Below are 20,858 nucleotides of genomic sequence, written 5' to 3' on the forward strand. Positions count from 1 at the left end.
CTTGACACTAAGAAGAAGGGGAAAAAATGAAAATATTGGTGTTTACTGTACCCTGGCACCATGCAAGTACATCCTTTAATGGATAACAATGCTGTAACCGCAGGAAATGCAACCTAATGTTCACTATAGCAAATAAATAAAAACAACAATAAACACAACTTAAGAATAAGAAGTGGAATTTTGGAAGGGGGTGGTGGGGAACGTGCTTTACCTTTCTGGAATCTACTGCTGCATACATGATATCCATCCAGCCCTTGAAAGTAGCCTAGTGAAGAAAACCACACATTCTTTTAGAGGGAAGTAATTTGAAATGAGCCTGGATAGATTAGATGTGTGGTACTGAACTGCATGAGGAGAGGTCTCACTTGCTCTCTTGCTTTCCCTTTATAATGCACTATTTAATTCCACCTGTTGCAGATCTGTGATTTTATGGGCAATTTATTTAAATCTGCCTTTTTTTCATGAAGTGGAGAGCTTCATATACATTTTTAAAGACATTTTATTGTTGCCTCATTAAATCCAGGGTTTGGTGGGGTCTTAAAAATTGCATAATTAAAAAGTGTTTTGTTTTTTTAAATAGACTGGATAGAGCTCTCTGGGAATCCAGGGTTAGAGGCACCCCAGGCAGGGCCGAATGCGCAACTTATGTCAAAACGAGGCTCAACGGCCTGATCCAATGCACATTCAAGTCAAGGGAGTGTTGAATTAGGGGCGTAAGAGGGAAAAACCCAGAGATGGAGATGGTCTGTTAGAAGATCTAACATCTACTGTGGGCTGGGAGGTGGGGAAGGCAAAACTTACAACTTGGAGAAGAGCCAGGTATCCTGCCCCAACATTGTCAAAGTTAATTTTCACATTCTTCCATCGGATCTCAGTGGAGTTGGGTGGCATCAATGCTTCACAATCGGTCCTGTTGTTAACTATCTCTATGTCGAAGCGCTCCTCAGATGTCTCGTTAAAGCAGTAATGGTATTTCCCAGCAAATAGGTTAACCCCCATAATGCTGAAAATCAGCCAGAAGATAAGGCAGACCAACAACACATTCATAATGGAAGGGATAGCGCCAACCAGGGCGTTGACAACCACCTGCGTTGGAAGGGGCAGGAGAAAGTTTTAGTATAAAACAGAAGACAGTAGGCAGCAAGCATCAATACAGCTGTTTTTCGGGGGGAATAGGAAGCGAGGCCACTGACAGATCCGTGGCTTTTAGTCTAGACTACAGTTTGCAGTGAATTTATTCCAAGTGGCTAAAGGTTCTGTTTAGAAGCCCACTGGATACCGGGCTAGATGGACCATTGGTCTGACCCAGTATGGCTGTTCTTATGTTCATCTGTTGAGAGCCTGTTTATTTTAAAAACAGGGCGAGTTCTTTTTGGATCTGCTGACTTTGTCTTTGGTTTTTTTGTGGGTGTGTGTTTGTGTGTGCATGTGTACAAGAATTACTTTTAAATAATTTTTATTGCCAAAGGGAAAAAATGATGTTACTGAGTGAGGCTGGGCTCAAACTCTTCACAATAATCAACAGACTCCTACCTGACTAATTGTTCAAAGCCAGGTCCAAAGCGATCATTGCTCATGGATTTGGAGGAATTTATCAGCCAGTGGCCTTATGGCCATTCCCCACTTTAAAACAAGGCTGTGGTCACTTACAGGCCCGCTTCCTGCTCCCAATGAGGTCAGTGGGGAATTCTGAGCCATTGACTTCAACGAGAGCAGGATCGAGCCCTAAAATTGCTCTCTTAAGACTAAGCCATGAGTCAGTGTAAACATCAAGATAATATTTGTGACTAAGCAAGGCGACCACGTTGTCTCAGGCAAATAGCTGAGCATGCAGGTTTGCAGGCTCAAGAAGAAGAAAAGCCATATTCCCTTCTCCAAACCGCAGCAAATAAGACAGGAAGTGGTGTGCTGTTTGGTCACAGCTCGTCTCTTTAACCATTTCCTAATTTGAGTCTTTCAGGAATTTGGAGCGGTGTTTCCCCAAGCCCTCTCCTGATAAACACAGGGCAGAATTTAAGCTCTCATGCTTTTAATGTAGCCAGGCCAGTGGGGTATTAAATCTTTTATTACAATTCTCCTATTTTAGGTTCCTTTAGTAAATTAAAATTTTAAACTGTTTCATCTCTTCTGTCTAGTGTCAAAAGAGGAACACTAATCAAAGTTCTATGTAAACACACTGGTTTCAGGCATTCTGTAATTCAGGGTATAAACAATAAATATATGATAATTAATAACAATGTGGACTCCTCGTAGCACTTTTCAGGCAGGTCTCAAGGTACTTTACAAAGAGTCAGGAAGGCAATTGGGGTGGGAGTTGCAGTGACTTTTTGCTGCCTAAGGCATTTTCATTATCACTGAAATGGTGATGGTGGCCTAAGCACAGAACTGGCAATCAGATCTTCTGTTCCTGACTCTGCCACCAACTGGCTGCCTTGACCCTATGCAAGTCATTTAGCCTTTCTGGGCCTCAGTTTCCCCACCCAAAATAGAGGTATCAGTGCCAGGTACAGAACCCAAGTTTCAGCTCTTCCTTAAACCACTAGATCACAGCTGTTCCTCAAAAGAAGTCACTGTTAATGAAAATGCCCTAGGTAGTAAATAATCACTACGCCAGCCCTCTTAGTCCTCCCTTCAAAAAAGATAAATTAAGCTAGTGATTCACCCTCCTGGGATGCTCTTACTATCACTTAGGGGAATTAAGATATTGAATGATCCCAGTCCCTTCTACCAGTTATTTCATGCAAAATGCCAAAGTGTCTCAGCAGCCACAAATGATGGAACGCTAAGCTCCCTGGTGAGACATGTCTAAATCAGAATCTCAAACTGGTCGCTTTCTGCTTCACTATTTCATGTTTAAATGTTTTATGTAACAAAATAATTAGTAGTGATTTAGTCGTGTTTCACGCTGACTGAAGTGATTCCATCTGTAACCCAATGGGATTTCCCTATAAATGCTCACTGAAAATTATACTGGTCCTAAAAAGAGATGGACTGAAACCAGAATCTTGGAGCCGCATCCCAGAAATTTAGACCCAACTCCAAACTTCTTGGCTTGGCCCCATCTCTAGCCCTGAATAACTTAATACAAAATCTAGAGATAATTTAAATTCAGCATAATAATTGACCAGGATGCCATTTTAGCTTTTAGATGCCCGCATCAACTTGGCAATCTGGCAGCAAAAGGGTTAAATACACATGTACTTCTACTGAATGAAGTTTTCCCTGCAATTTTTAACAGGGCTTGAGACTAATCGCTAATCAGTTTTACACCAGCATAAATCCACGGACTTACATGGGTATGAGATCAGCATCAGGCCCTTTAAATATATGCTAAATACACAACACCTTTCCTTCCAATTACCTACTCCCCTTTGTTCCACTCCATTCTTAAGTGCACACACCATAGTGATCACCTACCGTATTTTAAAACTATTCAGAAACTGGCATGCTGATATACCCCCGACTAGCTGTAGAGTAAGTATGCTGACTGGACAAATGCTCTCTCTTCCTGTAATCATTTACCTGAATAAATGGAATCAACTTACACTGTTTAAATTGATCATTATAACCATAACCAACTTTCAAAAAATCTGAGAGAGGGAACATGGCTTTTGTGTGCAGACTGTGCATTGGCAATTGACAAAAGTGCATGCATGTTTCATAGCATTACTGTCATACTTCCTGAATAATTTAAGAGCAGAGCAAGCTCTTTAAAATGCAGATTACTATGGAGTAGAGAAAAGCAAAGAACTACGTGTAATGTTTCCTTTGCAAAGGCATTTCAAATTACTGTCCTTGGGGTCGGAGGGATTGTTTTGGTATGCTTCTCTCAAAGTCAGAACAAAAAAGTATGGAGAAGGTTACAAAGTAGCACAATTACAGTTAACCCCTTTGTATCAATTTTGCTGAAGTGAAACAGTTTCCCAATTTTAAGTTCGTGTGAATCTCTCGATTCCACACCAGATACAATTCAAAATCTCCAGGGGGGTGGGAGGATCATTCTCTCCAGCATGATTTACATTTATTTTTTAAAATCCCATTTATTATCTATGGACTTCATACTAGTTCTTTTTTCTCTCTGATTATACTAGTCTCTGTGACCATGTTATATCATTCTATAAACCACTTTTTAGCATTAAACTTTAACAACAAAAGAACACGTGTCCTAATGACAAAAAAAAAAAAAAAAATTAACATTGTGTTGACGTTGCAGTAGGGGGCAAATTGGTTCTATCTAGCTGAAATTCATCCTAGTGCAGAAGGACTACATACCACACAAACTCCACATTTGTCCATTGTGGGAGAAGTGTACACAAAAAAGTGTGAGGTCCTGGGGACCCGTCGGTTGGAGAAGCAGCTGTGGAGGGGATGCTCTAGACACCTAACTTTGCCAGACTCCATATGAACCAGGCCTGATCGCTCTGGCTTTGCGCCACTGGAACAAATGTCACTCTTTGTGATTGTGCTATGTAGCTTGTAAGCCACTATTTAGCATTAAACTAAAAGCCCTACTGGCAAGGGGGAAAAAAAACCCCACCAAAGCAGATTATTATAGCCCCAGAGAGGAATCAACCCTGTTTGTATTTAGCATATAGTTCACACAAGCCATCTTCGCTCAACCTGGATTTTAAGTCTTAATCATACAATCACGCTTTTTTATAAGAATCTCGGCCAGGAATTTAAGTTAAAGGCTATCCTTCTAGAAATACATGATCTGTAGCTTTGGGGATATTGATATTTAATTCACACCTTTATTATGACCCAAATGATGTTAACAGGATCAAGTTGTCGACCAAGCTAAGGTGACATTCTGGCCCCACTGAAGTCAATGGGAGTTTTGTCGTTAATGTCAACGGGGCCAGGGTTTTAGTGTGGAAAGGCTACTCATTTTTCCAATTGTGTCAGTTCAGGCGAATGTCCCATGAGCATCTAAAGGTTAAGATAAAAACACACATGGTCGATACCTGAAATCTGTTTTAGCAGATAAAGGCCATTTCCAGTAACGATACTTCATATTAATACCGTGCACTTGTATAATGCCTTACATCGAAGGATCTCAAAGCACTTTACAAACAGTAATTAAACTTCTCAACACCCTGGTGAAGTATTAACCACCTCTCTGTGCCCTGTACAAAGGGGCTAAGTGACTTGCCCAAGGTCACTCACAAATCAGAGGCAGAATCACAGCTCCCTATATCTAAGTCCCAGCAACATGCACTTAGGGTAAATGTGCTCCTGTACAGAATGCCAGCACACAGCTTATGTCCACTAAGCCCTCACATTTGAGAATAAATGGGATACAAGTAGCCATGGGGTGAATTTAACCATTGAGTTTGCTGTATGTGCCGACACCCATGAACTGCATGAAACAATTATAATTTTTTTGGCATTGGGAAAAGGGACTCTTCAGAATTCCGCTTCAGCTATTTAAATTATTTTAAATTGACACAGATTTTGTTCCACTATAACAAAACTGCAACTGTGGTTCTGAGGGCGGAGGAGCAGGACTGGCATTTCAGGGGCTGTGCTGTGACTGTGCTATTGAAGAAATCTGCAGAAAGATTTTTACAGGATTAGCCTCCTCAGGATCATTTCTGCACAGTTAAGGCCTCACTAGTGCTTTCTACACAACTCTGATATGGCCATGTTATGTAGCTGACTTGAGGTTAGTGTATGTAGCTAACAGCAACTGTACAATCACTACCCTCAGTGCAGACTATTGCTTCCACTGGATTTTCTTTATAGATATTGTAGTGTATGTCATGCCCTAGAGATCTATCTGGGAATTCCTTTAACAGGCCATTATCTGCCTTAGGCCATTATCTGCTCTAAATTACACCAGCGTAAATCCAGAGTAATTCCACGGACACCAATGGAGTTACTCCACAGGTGCCCTGGAGTAAATTTAGAGATTAGTGTCATCTCCCAGCTGTTTTATTCCATTTTTTCTACAGTATCTTTAAATTTAAGTGTGCATTTTCTTGCTCTTTAGTAAAAATAACAGGAGTACTTGTGGCACCTTAGAGACTAACAAATTTATTAGAGCATAAGCTTTCGTGGGCTACAACCCACTTCTTCGGATGCATCCGAAGAAGTGGGTTGTAGCCCACGAAAGCTTATGCTCTAATAAATTTGTTAGTCTCTAAGGTGCCACAAGTACTCCTGTTATTTTTGCGGATACAGACTAACACGGCTGCTACTCTGAAACTTGCTCTTTAGTGCAATAGACCTAAATTAATATTGTTCACAACAGCAACAATGAAAATCCATTGGTCCAACATACCCTTTACCTACAGAAAGGTATGTTTTGTTGGATTTTTTTGCTTTTTTGTACCTGATTATTTCAATACAAAAGGAGGGGGAAAAGCACCAAAATATAAAATCAGTGGCAAAGTAACAAGACACTGCAATCATTTCAAATGGAATCCCCATGACATTGGTACCATCTAACAATTTCAGGAAAGCTTGTTAAGTTCAATGCTTTGCTTGTGCTGTGTTGCTAATATCACAGTGACAGGACCGGGTACCATAAAAGCATGGTAAAAGGGAGGGAGTGGAAAGGAAAGCTTCACTATCAGACAAGGCTTCCAGTCACCACCAGACTGGATTGAGAACAACAAGGTGCAACAAGAGGAATTAAACCAAAAGCTTTTTTGAAACAGCTGAGCTCTCCCCCATTTCCTTCCTGCAGGGACGAAAGGCCTGAGTTATCCAAGAAGGAGAAGCAGCTTTTTACTGACTTGAATACATTAGATTTTTTTATAAACCCTTTAAATTCTCCTTTGATTAAATCCCACCAGCTCCACTGTGGCCAACATCTTGGGGGAGAGAGGGGGAAGATATTTGAGGTGGTTCGAATTCTGCTTCTTTGCACCTGGTGATTCTCCCTAGATAAAAAAAGTTACAGCTGAGAAGCCCCCTCGGATGCTAGAGGTAAAAGCCAGGCCAAATGAGAACAGCCAAGTGTTGAACATGTTCTACGAATGGCATGTGGTTTGGGCCAATAATTAATGTAATGAGGCAGCTAAATGCATCTCCCTTCTTTAAAAGGGGAGTGTGCAGCAGAGGGCAGGGTAAGGGGACATAAACAGGGGTGTGTGATCAAGTTAGCAGCTGCATCATGATTCTGTCTGGAATTATCTTTCCACCAGTTTGATCAGTTCTAGCATGCTTAAAAAAACCCGCTCCACAGGCATGCAGAAGGATCAGCTGCTAATGGCATCTTACCCTCATCCCCTCAAATCGGGACAACGCTCTTAAAGGCCTCAAAGCTCTTAGTGTCCTAAGGGACTTTATGGCACCTAGTTCCGAGTAGCCCAGGGCATTAGCTACAAGGCTGACTAAAGAGACCTACACAGAAAACAAAAAGAAAAAGAAAAAAAAAGAAAAAAGGTTCCAAACTGTTAGAACGAATCCCCTAGCACTGATTGCCCAGCCCAGACTGCAGGTCTGGGTCCCCCATAGATAAATACCGAAGACATGACACCAGCTGCCTACTTCACTTGACTGAAACGACCTGAAAGGAAATAATGCGGTTGAGAGAGGCATAAGAAAAAAACAAAGGGGAAAAAATAAGTGAGAGAGAGGCAGAGTCACACAGACGGAAACAGGGTCTGTTGGAGGAGGAGCCCAAACGGATGACAAGAACCTTACCCTCGCCCTTTTATTGTCTGCAGGGTCCAAGCAGCTCCCATTAAATTAAGCCAGACAAAATTTAAAGGTACCTATGAGAAAGAATACAGATAAATACACACACTGCACAAACTGCCCTGCTTAGCTTATTCAAATAGCAGTCACCTCACTCATTCCTGGTGACGGTGTTCTTTCTACAGCAGTGACCGTTGAAAAACAGAGTACGGTTTTATTACTTTATATCAAAAGAATAAGAATAATTTTGGGGATGGATTGGTATCATAAAATACTGAACATCCTTGGCTTTAAAGCACTCAGTTTCAAATTTGTATCACTTTTAAACCTCAGACTTTTTGGTTCTGCTAACACACAGCACTTCTTTAGCACCTCCATACAAAGATTTCCAATGGATGCAGAGCTTAATCATCACTGAGCATCACAACCTACTTTGAGGGAGGGTTAGTATAATTACCCCATTTTACAAATGGGGAAACTGAGGCACAGAATGACAACATGACTTGCTCAGAGTCACACAGTGGGTCTATGATAGAGCTGGGGATAGAATCTAGATGTCCTAAGTCCACTGTACTCTGCCTTAACCCCAAAGCCATCTTTTTTTGTTAAAGATCATGGCTTAGATTAGAATATAATTTAGGATCCATTACTGTGAGCTACGGAATGTCCTCAATAAGTGCTGAGGGTAACTAAGCCTCTTGCAGGACTGGGTCCTTATATTGTGAATTCGAAGGGACCTTCTGCCCGTAAAGTACCATGTACACTTAATGGCTCTACAGGCATGATCCAATTTCCATTTAAGTCATTGGAAAGACTCCTGTTGATGACACTGGGATGTGGCTAGGGTCCTGTAGAATAACTGTCCTTCACCATCAACACATTCATCCGCTTCCCATGAGAGCGCTTGTGATTTAAAATCAATCACTGTCACACTACAGAGACACATAAGGGCAAGTAACCATTTAAAAATGTCAGTTGATCATTATGTATCATGAAATAACTGAGCCCTTACACAGCGATTTTCCTTATCAATCATTAGCTAGTTAATCCTCATAACAGGACACAGTTCCTAACAGTGAATTTTTATCCTCCTTTAAAACATGGGGAAACTGAGGCATTGAGCAGTAAATGAACTTCAAGGATGATGGCAGTTCATTCTAGAAATGGGCTCAAAGAACCAAATTCAGGACCAGATTTCTATTGCACCAATATTCAGGGATGCTTTGGTCTGGGCTGTTGATTCAAGTCTCTCTGAGTACATCTACACGGCGAAAAACCACAGCAGAGAGTCTCAGAGCCTAGGTCAACTGACCTGGGGAGGTGGGAGGGCCTCTCAATGTAAGCCCGAAAATAGCAGGGTAGATGTTCAGGCTAGAACCTGGGCTCTGAAACCCTGTGAGGGTTGAGGGTCTCGGAAGCCTGGCTCCAGCCCGAGCCTAAAAATCGACACTGCTGTTTTTAGCCCTGCAGCACAAGCCCCACGAGCCCGAGTCTGTTAACCTGGGCTCTGAGACTTGCTGCTGCGGTGAGGTGGGGGCGGGAGGGGGTTGCTGTGTAGATGTAGCCTCTGTCATATTTATGACAGCTGTCTTCTTGCTTGAAAAGCAGCGGCTTGAACCAGGGACCATCAGAGCTGAAAGCATGAGTACGTACATCCTGATGTGAAGAGTCAGACTGGGGGCCGTAACAGATCAGGGATAGAAGGGGACATACAATACATGGACCTGGGGGTTACATAGTCACTGTCTATCACAGCTATCCAGAATAGTAACTCTGCCCAGTATGAGACACATTATTCTCCCCTTCCCTCACCATAGTAACATACATTTGAGCTTGCGGGTCAGGTACAGGGAGATGGACACCAGGGCTAAGGGATTTAGGAGTGAAGGAATCTCAGACTAAAACAAGAAAATAATTTAGCAATCTCAGCCACTGACCACTATTTTTTTTTTTTTTTTTTTTTGGAGAGAGAGAGAGAGAGAGAGAGAAGCATCAGGATCTTTGGTATCTCGGAAAAAGCAGGTGCAGTTCAGTGTTTCAGATACGCCCCGAAATGAGAGTGATGTGTGTGGACAGGCATTTGAACTGATCTGTGGGAGGAGCTGCCTGAGGCGTGTGTAAGCAGACATGGAGGAAGTGGGATTGCTGACATTTGTAGGATGAAGATTCAATCTCATGTTACTGCTCGTGCATAGGACTCCTGCTTTTTCCCATCTTCAGATTTGACCATCACCAGCTGGTTCACAGCAGTGGGCAGGAGGGGCGTTTGTCCATGTGCCCTTGGGTACTCTTATAGGAAGTGCCATGGGACTTTTACTAGCCTCACAGTGGCCATCTTGGAACACATTCGATCTACTCCGGAAGGTCGCAGGGCTGCACTGACGCTGGTGGGTCTGAACCATGGTTCCAGCAAGTGCAGGTATTTCAGACACGAGACTGAGTCCACTGCCATAGCCTCTGCTCCCATCCTACATTAGAAAGAACTTTCTGGCAAGAGAGAACACGCAGGGATTTTTCACTAATCTCATAAAGAAATGTCTTACCTAGGAGCTCTAGTTTAGATCAGAGACAAGCAGAAGGGACACAGTTTTACGTTCAAGTTCTTCTAACCCATCGCAACCAGTGCTGCACAGCAGTGTCGTCCCTGGGCATGAGCTCAAGGCAGCCTGGCCTACTGACTAGAAACTTAGCTTCAGAGAAACAGATCTGCGCATAAGGAGAAATCAGCTATAAGCTTCCATGAGAATTGACTCATTGTGCTGAGCGAGACCTTGATCTGCAGGTAAAAACCTCTAATGATCCCAGGATGTAGCAAGCAGTGCTGTTAGGAGGGATGCCTACTGTAACTCTGCCTAGCGGGGAGGAAGGAACAAGGCTAGAAATGGCTCCACAGCAGAGCAGCTTTTGTGTGTGCTGCTGATATTAAAAAAAAAAAAAAAAAAATCTACAGCCCTGCTTCATCCCCAAAGACCAAGTGAGGGGTTTCAGATCCAAACTTCAGGATATGGGTTCGGGTGTCTGGACCTAGGATCATCTCTAATGTACTCACAATGCAGAAGTAATTCAAGCATTTCAAGTACAAAACAACCAAGAGTCCACTGAGCCCCTCACCCTTAGATTAATGCCCTGGTCCCTACTGTGAATAAGACAAGAAATAGTGAAACTTACAAAAGGATATTTCAACCTTCAATGGCATTTTTCAGTATTATATACTCAATTCACTGGAAACTTCAATAGGATGTTTAGTGGGCATTGGTACATGCCAAAAGTAATCCCACTGGACTGAAAAGCAGAAGCTTTAATTATTATTACCCAGAAAAAGACTCTTTCTTCACGTGTATACCCAGCAAGCTTTAGGAATCAGAGGAGGGGGGTTATTTACCAATGCTACCAAACCTGAAAAATAACATTCAAGAATATTGTTATGATGTAAATGCTTATTCCCTCTTAGTTATTGTTCCCATCATGAGATTCAACTCAAACCCCACTTCTGCCATTTTAGAGGCTTTAAAAGGATCTGGTCTGGCAGAGATGGGATGGGATGTTTAATGAAGATTTTGTTGACCACGTTAAGCTTCAGTACCTTACTTTTTAACACCAACATATTCAAATTCACTCTTCAGATTTTTGCTGACAAAGGTGTCAACTACTATACCAGGTGAAGCCTGAAATCTTCAGTAAAGCACTTTGCATTCAGAAAACTTAGCTCCCTAATATGTACACTTGCACTGCTCTTGTTCGCTACATAGGGTAGAAATTACCTTACCAGTAAATTCAACATCCTTACTCTAGCGGTGATCTGATGCTTTGAAAGGAGGGAACAAATCTGTACTGCATTTGCCAATTGTGCAATACTGTACTTCCTGATCCCAGCTGGAATTAGCTCACGTTATGAAGCATGAGGACAGAGTAACCTTTACAATTTTTCTCCTACCTAGTTTAACTGCAGCCTTTTCTTATTAAAAGTATATCTAATCCATTTAATCTTGCTCAACCATTTTCCTCAATCCAGTTTGGGAGGGGTTAAGGGTCTGGTCTTGGAGTTTTCATTTCAGTCTTGTGTTTCACTATATAGTAATACAAGAGAGAGTTACAGATTCATTAGACTTTACAGATCAGAAGAGTTACTTAGGATCTGTGTTTAGAGGAGGGGCACCCAAGTGAGCAGAGAGCAAACAGGAAACTTCGAATATCCATTTTATTACAGTAAATATCAGATAATTTGATCCCACTTTTGGCTCCACGTTAGCAGTTCCCCAACACACCAGGGACAAGTCTTCCATCTACTCAGATATTTCTAGAGTTCCCATAGTCCATAGGGTGGGTGCACGCTGCGTGCACGGTCGTCAGAAAGTTTTCCCTTAGCAGCTCCCTCGGGTCGGCTGTGGAGCCCCCTGGAGTGGCACCTTCATGGCGCTCAATATATGACCCTGCTGACCTGACCCCCCTTCAGTTCCTTCTTGCCGGCTACTCCGACAGAGGGGAAAGGAGGGTGGGTAGTGGAATGGATGTGAACAACACATCTCGAAGAACAACAGTTACGAGAAGGTGAGTAACCATTTTTTTCTTCTTCAAGTGCTTGTTCACATCGACTCCAATCAGGTGACTCCAAAGCTCTCCCCTGGAGGTGGGGTCGGCATTAAGGAATCGCTGACTGGAGCACGGCTCTGCTGAATGCTGCATCATCTCTGGAATGCTGGATGATATGATAATGAGGGATAAACATATGCACCGATGACCGGTTGCCGCTCTGCAGATCTCCTGAATGGCGATCTGGGACAGGAAAGCTGCTGACGAGGCTTGTGCCCTTGTGAAGTGTGCTGTAATAGCCGAGGCTGGGACCTTAGCCAGCTCGTAGCATGTGCAGATGCAGTCTGTGATCCAGGAAGAAATGCATTGGGAAGAGACCAGGAGCACTTTCATCCGTTCTGCCACCGCAAGGAATAGCTGGTTCGATTTTCTGAAAGGCTTAGTGCGCTCAACTATCCGGATATATGTTGGGAAAATAACACAGCGGGGCACAGAATATCCAACAGATTCTTGGACTGCATTGCAGACAACTTTTTATTTCAGAAGGTTGAAAAAGCTACTGGGGGGAAGCTGTTATAGACTTGATTTTAACAAATAGGGAGGAACTCGTTGAGAATTTGAAAGTAGAAGGCAGCCTGGGTGAAAGTGATCATGAAATCATAGAGTTTGCAATTCTAAGGAAGAGTAGAAGGGAGAACAGCAAAATAGAGACAATGGATTTCAGGAAGGCAGATTTTGGTAAGCTCAGAGAGCTGATAGGTAAGGTCCCATGGGAATCAAGACTGAGGGGAAAAACAACTGAGGAGAGTTGGCAGTTTTTCAAAGGGACACTATTAAGGGCCCAAAAGCAAGCTATTCCGCTGGTTAGGAAAGATAGAAAATGTGGCAAAAGACCACCTTGGCTTAACCACGAGATCTTGCATGATCTAAAAAATAAAAAGGAGTCATATAAAAAATGGAAACTAGGACAGATTACAAAGGATGAATATAGGCAAACAACACAGGAATACAGGGGCAAGATTAGAAAGGCAAAGGCACAAAATGAGCTCAAACTAGCTACAGGAATAAAGGGAAACCAGAAGACTTTTTATCAATACATTAGAAGCAAGAGGAAGACCAAAGACAGGGTAGGCCCACTGCTTAGTGAAGAGGGAGAAACAGTAACAGGAAACTTGGAAATGGCAGAGATGCTTAATGACTTCTTTGTTTCAGTCTTCACCGAGAAGTCTGAAGGAATGCCTAACATAGTGAATGCTAATGGGAAGGGGGTAGGTTTAGCAGATAAAATAAAAAAAGAACAAGTTAAAAATCACTTAGAAAAGTTAGATGCCTGCAAGTCACCAGGGCCTGATGAAATGCATCCTAGAATACTCAAGGAGCTAATAGAGGAGGTATCTGAGCCTCTAGCTATTATCTTTGGAAAATCATGGGAGATGGGAGAGATTCCAGAAGACTGGAAAAGGGCAAATATAGTGCCCATCTATAAGAAGGGAAATAAAAACAACCCAGGAAACTACAGACCAGTTAGTTTAACTTCTGTGCCAGGGAAGATAATGGAGCAAGTAATTAAGGAAATCATCTGCAAACACTTGGAAGGGGGTAAGGTGATAGGGAACAGCCAGCATGGATTTGTAAAGAACAAATCATGTCAAACCAATCTGATAGCTTTCTTTGATAGGATAACGAGCCTTGTGGATAAGGGTGAAGCTGTGGATGTGGTATACCTAGACTTTAGTAAGGCATTTGATATGGTCTCGCATGATATTCTTATCGATAAACTAGGCAAATACAATTTAGATGGGGCTACTATAAGGTGGGTGCATAACTGGCTGGATAACCGTACTCAGAGAGTTGTTATTAATGGTTCCCAATCCTGCTGGAAAGGCATAACGAGTGGGGTACCGCAGGGGTCTGTTTTGGGACCGGCTCTGTTCAATATCTTCATCAACGACTTAGATATTGGCATAGAAAGTACGCTTATTAAGTTTGCAGATGATACCAAACTTGGAGGGATTGCAACTGCTTTGGAGGACAGGGTCATAATTCAAAATGATCTGGACAAATTGGAGAAATGGTCTGAGTTAAACAGGATGAAGTTTAACAAAGACAAATGCAAAGTGCTCCACTTAGGAAGAAAAAATCAGTTTCACACATACAGAATGGGAAGAGACTGTCTAGGAAGGAGTACGGCAGAAAGGGATCTAGGGGTTATAGTGGACCACAAGCTAAATATGAGTCAACAGTGTGATGCTGTTGCAAAAAGCAAACATGATTCTGGGATGTATTAACAGGTGTGTTGTGAGCAAGACACGAGAAGTCATTCTTCCGCTCTACTCTGCTCTGGTTAGGCCTCAGCTGGAGTATTGTGTCCAGTTCTGGGCACCGCATTTCAAAAAAGATGTGGAGAAATTGGAAAGGGTCCAGAGAAGAGGAACAAGAATGATTAAAGGTCTTGAGAACATGACCTATGAAGGAAGGCTGAAAGAATTGGGTTTGTTTAGTTTGGAAAAGAGAAGACTGAGAGGGGACATGATAGCAGTTTTCAGGTATTTAAAAGGGTGTCATAAGGAGGAGGGAGAAAACTTGTTCACCTTAGCCTCTAAGGATAGAACAAGAAGCAATGGGTTTAAACTGCAGCAAGGGAGGTCTAGGTTGGACATTAGGAAAAAGTTCCTAACTGTCAGGGTGGTTAAACACTGGAATAAATTGCCTAGGGAGGTTGTGGAATCTCCGTCTCTGGAGATATTTAAGAGTAGGTTAGATAAATGTCTATCGGGGATGGTCTAGACAGTATTTGGTCCTGCCATGCGGGCAGGGGACTGGACTCGATGACCTCTTGAGGTCCCTTCCAGTCCTAGAATCTATGAATCTATGAATCAATGTAGATTAGAAAACTACGGGCTAAAGAAGAAAACTAAGGGAAGCACTTGCAAGGCAAGTGAACGCAGTTCCAATGGCCGTCACGGATGGTAAGAAGGAACTGAAGGGGGGTTGGGTTGGCAGGGTCATATATTGAGCGCCATGGAGGCGCCACTCCAGGGGGCTCCACAGTCGACCCGACGGGAGCTGCTAAGGGAAAACTTTCCGATGACTGTGCACGCGGTGCATGCACACCCTGATTGGAATTCATGTGAACAATCACTCGAAGAAGAATTTTCCATCTCCCAGCAAGAGACTCAGAAAGAATATTGAGCTGAGAAAAGGCCTATCATTCGTCTGGGCTGATTGGTGCAGCAGGTCCTCTGGGCCCCCAGCTAGGACACTGCCTCACAGATGGATGTTTTGAATGCACACAAATACAATTTTCAGAAGCACCTGAGGAACATGGAGCCTAAAATTCCATTTTCATAAGTGACTCTGGCACTTCGGAGCCTGAGTCATATAGGTGCTTTTGAAAATGTTACTCATCATGTTTTAAATATTTGTGTTGTTTTCTATTCCATAAATTATCTTGCTCACATTTCTCTTCTTCTCCTCCTCATTTTATCCCTTCAGTATATTCCTTCAACCAGCTCTCTCTATGCTAGTGTGTCCATGTTGAAGGTCTACCCTTTCTATCATCTACCCTACACCACGTTGCTGTCCATATCTCCAAATGTGAGGATCAGCTCTTTTCTCCTGGGTATTGGATCCTCTTTAGCAAAGAGGAATAAAGACAAACTTTATCTTGCGTGATAAGGTTTTTCTTCACTTGAATTGGAAGTACCTGGAGTTCTACAAAGCTTTGTAAAGACCCATCGGCCCGAGCACCCAACATCCAGAGTGTGCATGGATGTCACCAGGTGGCAGCACTGAAAGATTCCACCTGCTGGACTTTCTCCCATTGGTGTCTCATACAAACTAAGGAGACAGAAGATGTTGCTTCAGATGGCCTGGAACCAGGGAAAGGTATGTTCATTCGTAGCACAAATTCTTTACATTCTACTGAACTCTTTCTAGAACTTCCTCAATGTACAGGTCCTTCAGAAAGAGCAATGCTAACACAGAATGAGCCAGAGGATGGAAACCCTGCCTTTGTACATATCTGTTAAGACCTGTGGTGTAGAAATTCCTCAGTTGCATATAACAATCCCCAGTAGTTCTGCTTGTCTAGATGGTTCTGTCCTTTCTCCAGTTTTGGAGAGCTATGTACATATGGGATTGGACCCACTTCCTAGTGAGATACATCATCTACTGGACCCTTTTCATGAGCACAGCATTACACCCCCATCCCCACCCCCAGGTAAAGTTTATTTTTCCCAGCCAGAGATCAGAAGCAGAAAATACATACAGCCACAATGAGGAAATCCAGCCAGCACCAGGCGTTGGTGAAGAACTTGACGAATCCGTAGGCACACCATTTCAGCAACATCTCCAGAATGAAAATGTAGGTGAAGACCTTGTCTGCGTACTCCAGCATGGTCCGGATGGTCTTTCTCTGTTCTATGTAAATATCCTCAAAGGCCTGGGAAATAATCCAATGACAGAAGACTTGCCACTGAATGTGCAGCAAACCAGCAGCTTATTTAAATGAGTGTAAGCTGCACCAGTGGGAGTCATTTTTTACACCAATGCAGCACATTTGCACTGGTGCAAAGAAGTCCAGTGTAGACAAGTCCATGGAACTCAGGTTCCTTTTAGGCCCCTAAGTGAGGGACAGTTTTTCAAAACAGCTCAGCTCTCAACATGCATCTAGTGTGCTGAGCTCTTCTGAAAATCTTTCCATTTATTTCAATGCCTAAATGGGAGCCGAGCGCTTAAATAAATAAATAAACAAACAAACAAATCAGGCTCTAGTTGTGGGTGCAGAGACCTTCTGAACGTTCTGGCCAAAGGTACTAAAGAGAAGCTGGAGCAGCACAGGAATTCTGTTGTGCTAGAATTTGCTGCTGAAATGTACTGCATTTTTTCATTCACTGTATAGCACAATCCACTAAATACCCAAGAAGCTGATTCGCATCAAAGATCTGGGAAAAAATTAGATGAGGTCTTTCACTGGTAAGAGAACGTCAGCCTCTAGAAAACATGGCTGCAGCGTCACAACCATGCATCCCACTTTGCACCCACACAGTGCCTCCGATCTGAAGGTCTCCAGGAGCTGTACAAATGTTAAAGAAAGTATCGCTATCCCTACAGCGCAATGGGCAAATTAATACCCAGAGAGGTGAAGTGGTTTTGCCAACGGTCACACACTGAGTTGTGGCAAAGCAAGGATTAGAACTCAGATTTCAAGGCTCCTAGTTTTGCATCTTACTTTAAGTTAGGTTGGAAAACCTTCAGGGCAGGGACCATGTCTCGCTAGGTTTTTGTACAGCACCTAGCACAAAGGGGGCCCATTGCAATACAAATAATTAATAATAAATCACAAGTCCATCCTTCATTCCCCAACTTGTCCAAGGAGAGATGGCTTTTCCCCACCAAAACGCCCAGAAATAGCTCTCAGTACACTAGGAGAAGAGCCCCAGTATAATGTAATTTGGCTTCACAGACTTCTAAAACTCACTTACCAGGGCTCCACTGCTCAGTAGGATCATGAAGATGATGAAAGTCTCGAACCAGTTGTGCTCCACAATCAGAAAGCAGGTCTTCCTCAAGGTCCACCAGGATTTGCCCAGCCCATCTTCAATACTGACCTGACAGCACTTAAAGCGCTGCACACAACCTGCATGGGAGCAGCGCAGAAAGGAGTGAGTGTGAGAGGATGTTTATGGGGGTTGGGAGACGGGGTATTGTAAGAACAGAAGGGTCTTTGCATAAAAGTGACTTTGCTCCTCTAGAGTCTTAAACTGGTTGCATTTCAGTTAAAAGTAAAATGTATCCATCCAATTGATCCACCCATCTTCCAGGTCCTTATGCTAATTCCGGTCACTGTAGTATCTGAATGACTCGCTTTACATCAGTCAGTTTAAAATAATTATACTCAGCGAGGGAGCCACACTTAACCAGAAAGCAACAGAGAGAGAACTCACTGATAAAATCACCTCAAACCATTTAAAATACCTTTGCTATGGGAATTATTCTAACAAATCAGTGGCCATGTAGGACTTCATGATGGCTCTGTCAAACATTGTGGCCATCAGTATCTTCACAGCAGCAGCAATAAACCCCAAATTCTCTTCCTTCAAAATCCCTGGTGCCAGCCACTTTCACTGAAGTAGAACCTTCCTTAGCTCTTAACAATCTAGACCGTGGCAACAACAGCAGGTCTCCAAAGGCCTAAATCCTGCAAATCCTTAGTGTGACTATAATTTACTCATGTCTGCAGAACTTGGGATCTTTAAGAATCCCTAGCTGTGATCCAGCCCCAGACCTAAACCCTAGGCTAAGCCTACACTAGATATGGGTCACAACACCAACTCAGAGGCCCATATCTACATCTGTGCTTAACTCACCTTCTGTGAAGCATGCATCTGGGTCCAGATATTCTTCTGGTGCCTCCACAGGGACTTCCTCTACCTCTGGCTTTATATCAATGGTGCTGCCCTCAGAAGAGCTGGTATCATCCAGTTTCTTTAACACAAAAAGAACCCCCAACAACCACCTCAGTCAGGTAAACCCAAAGATGAAATTTCACGGCAACTCTACATGGGACGTAGCTCCTTAGCAGAGGAAACTAACCATTTGCCCACCAAATCTGTCTCAAAGAAAATCTATTTCCTGGCTGTTGCCGGGATGGTCTGGGACACACACTGTGAATTAGGCATTCTGATTAGGATATTTAGTCATCAGTTTTCAAGTTAAAAATCTTAAGGATTGCAGTGCAGATAAGGAATCAAATCTGAACTTTTGCAATTTTTTGTGGGGGTGGGAATCACATTTCAGACCCATCTTTACCCCTTAAAATGCAATATTATAGTGACTGAATGGCAGTGAATTAACACACCACAATTATTACAACAATGATAAACATTTAGGCCATGTGTGATATCTTCCATGTTAGGACCACAAACCACTTACAGAAGATAGTTATTGAATCCTTAACCACCAACTACTGTGAACTGATGGTATTCTCCCAATTTAATGACAGGGAAACTGAGGCAGAGAGGCGCTGTTCCTTGCCTAAGATCACATAGGGCAATCTATGACACTGGCAAGAATATAACCCAGATGCCTTGACACCGAGTCCTATGCATCAGCCAGAAAGCTATCTTTCCCCTGTAGCCAAATTTTTCCTTCTTCATTTAATTCACTGCAGGTGACACACCCAATGTTAAGCTGACACTGCACTTGATCTTAGCCACAAGGCCAAGAGAAACACATCACTGATGGGACAATAAAAACATGTTGATAATGGCTGGGCATTTGAATCTAAGAGCTCTCCCTATTTTGTAGCGGAGGAGAGTGCAATACAGAGATTAGACTGTAAACTCCTTAAGGCAGGGACTGTCTTCTACTCTGCCCAACGTAATAGAACTTCTATAGACCCCTGTACTATAATGAATAATGAATTATGCCCCCCCCGCCCGCCCCCCCAAGATCGCACCGGAACAATCTGTGGAAGAGCTGTCTGTCAGCATCTACTTGTTGCCTCATGTCTTATACTTGGGGTTGTAAATTCCTTGGGGCAGGGACGGACTTTTTGTTTTGTGTTTCTGTGGGGATTAGCACATTGGGGTCCTGATCCATGACTGGAGCTCCTAGGCATTATCACAGTACAAATTAACAACAAAAGCAGGGAACAGAATTCAGACTCCCCAGCCACTCAATCCTGTGCGTGAGCCATGAGGCCAGTCTTCCTTCCCTTGCGATGCTTCTTTCTCAATAGAAGTTACCTGTAGCTGTGAAATGGACATGGGGTTAATGCAAATATTGAGCATCCATCCTACCTCCTTGCTGCCATTGGGATCTGTATCACTGCTGAAGTCTTCTGTGTTGAGGTTTTCGAAGTCTGACTCACCCACGGCAATGGGTACCCGAACGGTGAGATTGGGGTTATTGATAAAGGACATGTGGTCTTCATCTATGATGTATTTCTCCACACTGCTCCCAATCCCACTGGTGGTGCCATTGCCATTCTTTTGATAATCAATGTCCCTGTTGATATCAGCCCCTGTGTGGTTAGCGATGCAGTTCACCTTCTTTTCATACAACTCATCCAAGGGTTTGACCTCATCCGCCTCTCTCTGCTTGAAATGCGCTTGCATGAACTCATGTGCTTTCGCCTTGATCCAGGCGATTCCCTGCTTGATGCGAATGACTGCTATTTGTAGGTTGTTCATCTCCCCATCATCATCAGTCGCTGCTAAGTTATCTGCACTGAAAGAGCTCAGCAGCAAGGCCAAGAACAGGTTCAACACCTGAAGGAGAAGAGGTCACGTTTGGCAGAGCTCTGACATGGTGCCGACATACTACGGCAAAGCTGCATATGAGCATTTAGCCACCTGAGCCACTGACACTAATGGGAGCTACACCGAAAACCAATGCTGGTACCCGATAAATCTACTGACAAATCCAGAACTTAAAACACCAAGGCCCCAATCCTGCAATAGCTCCGTGCATGGGAGCCCTCGGCAGCATGCACCCCCTTGGAATCAGTGAGGCTCAGTGCATGTGCAGGGTAGCTCCGCATGCAGCTCGTTGCAGGACTGGGGTTCAAGGTATAAAAGTTAGGGATGGGCCCTGAGCTGCCAAGTTCCAAGAGATTTAGATCTAGCATTGTGGTTTGGTCCCATCTCAAACTCAAAGGATTGTATTAAAACTAA

At 43.1% G+C, this 20,858-nt stretch overlaps 1 protein-coding gene across 6 annotated transcripts in view; it reads right to left on the reverse strand.

The window, feature by feature from the left end:
- The window catches only part of SCN8A (sodium voltage-gated channel alpha subunit 8), a 94,528-nt gene that overhangs the window by 7,656 nt on the left and 66,014 nt on the right, over positions 1–20,858 (reverse strand). For 2 of the 6 annotated variants that reach the window (XM_065419192.1, XM_065419190.1), the window contains exons 16-22: positions 19,983–20,453; positions 18,549–18,666; positions 17,664–17,818; positions 16,448–16,621; positions 7,228–7,350; positions 802–1,086; positions 203–265 (exon numbers count right to left, since the gene is read on the reverse strand). In XM_065419192.1, the coding sequence (XP_065275264.1) occupies positions 203–265; positions 802–1,086; positions 7,228–7,350; positions 16,448–16,621; positions 17,664–17,818; positions 18,549–18,666; positions 19,983–20,453 (1,389 nt within the window). The remainder of the gene's footprint in view (positions 1–202; positions 266–801; positions 1,087–7,227; positions 7,351–16,447; positions 16,622–17,663; positions 17,819–18,548; positions 18,667–19,982; positions 20,454–20,858) is intronic. The other 4 variants (XM_065419188.1, XM_065419189.1, XM_065419193.1 and 1 more) reach the window with 2 other exon arrangements.

The sequence above is a fragment of the Emys orbicularis genome, chromosome 19 (genome assembly GCF_028017835.1).
Source record: "Emys orbicularis isolate rEmyOrb1 chromosome 19, rEmyOrb1.hap1, whole genome shotgun sequence".
NCBI classification, from domain to species: domain Eukaryota; kingdom Metazoa; phylum Chordata; order Testudines; family Emydidae; genus Emys; species Emys orbicularis.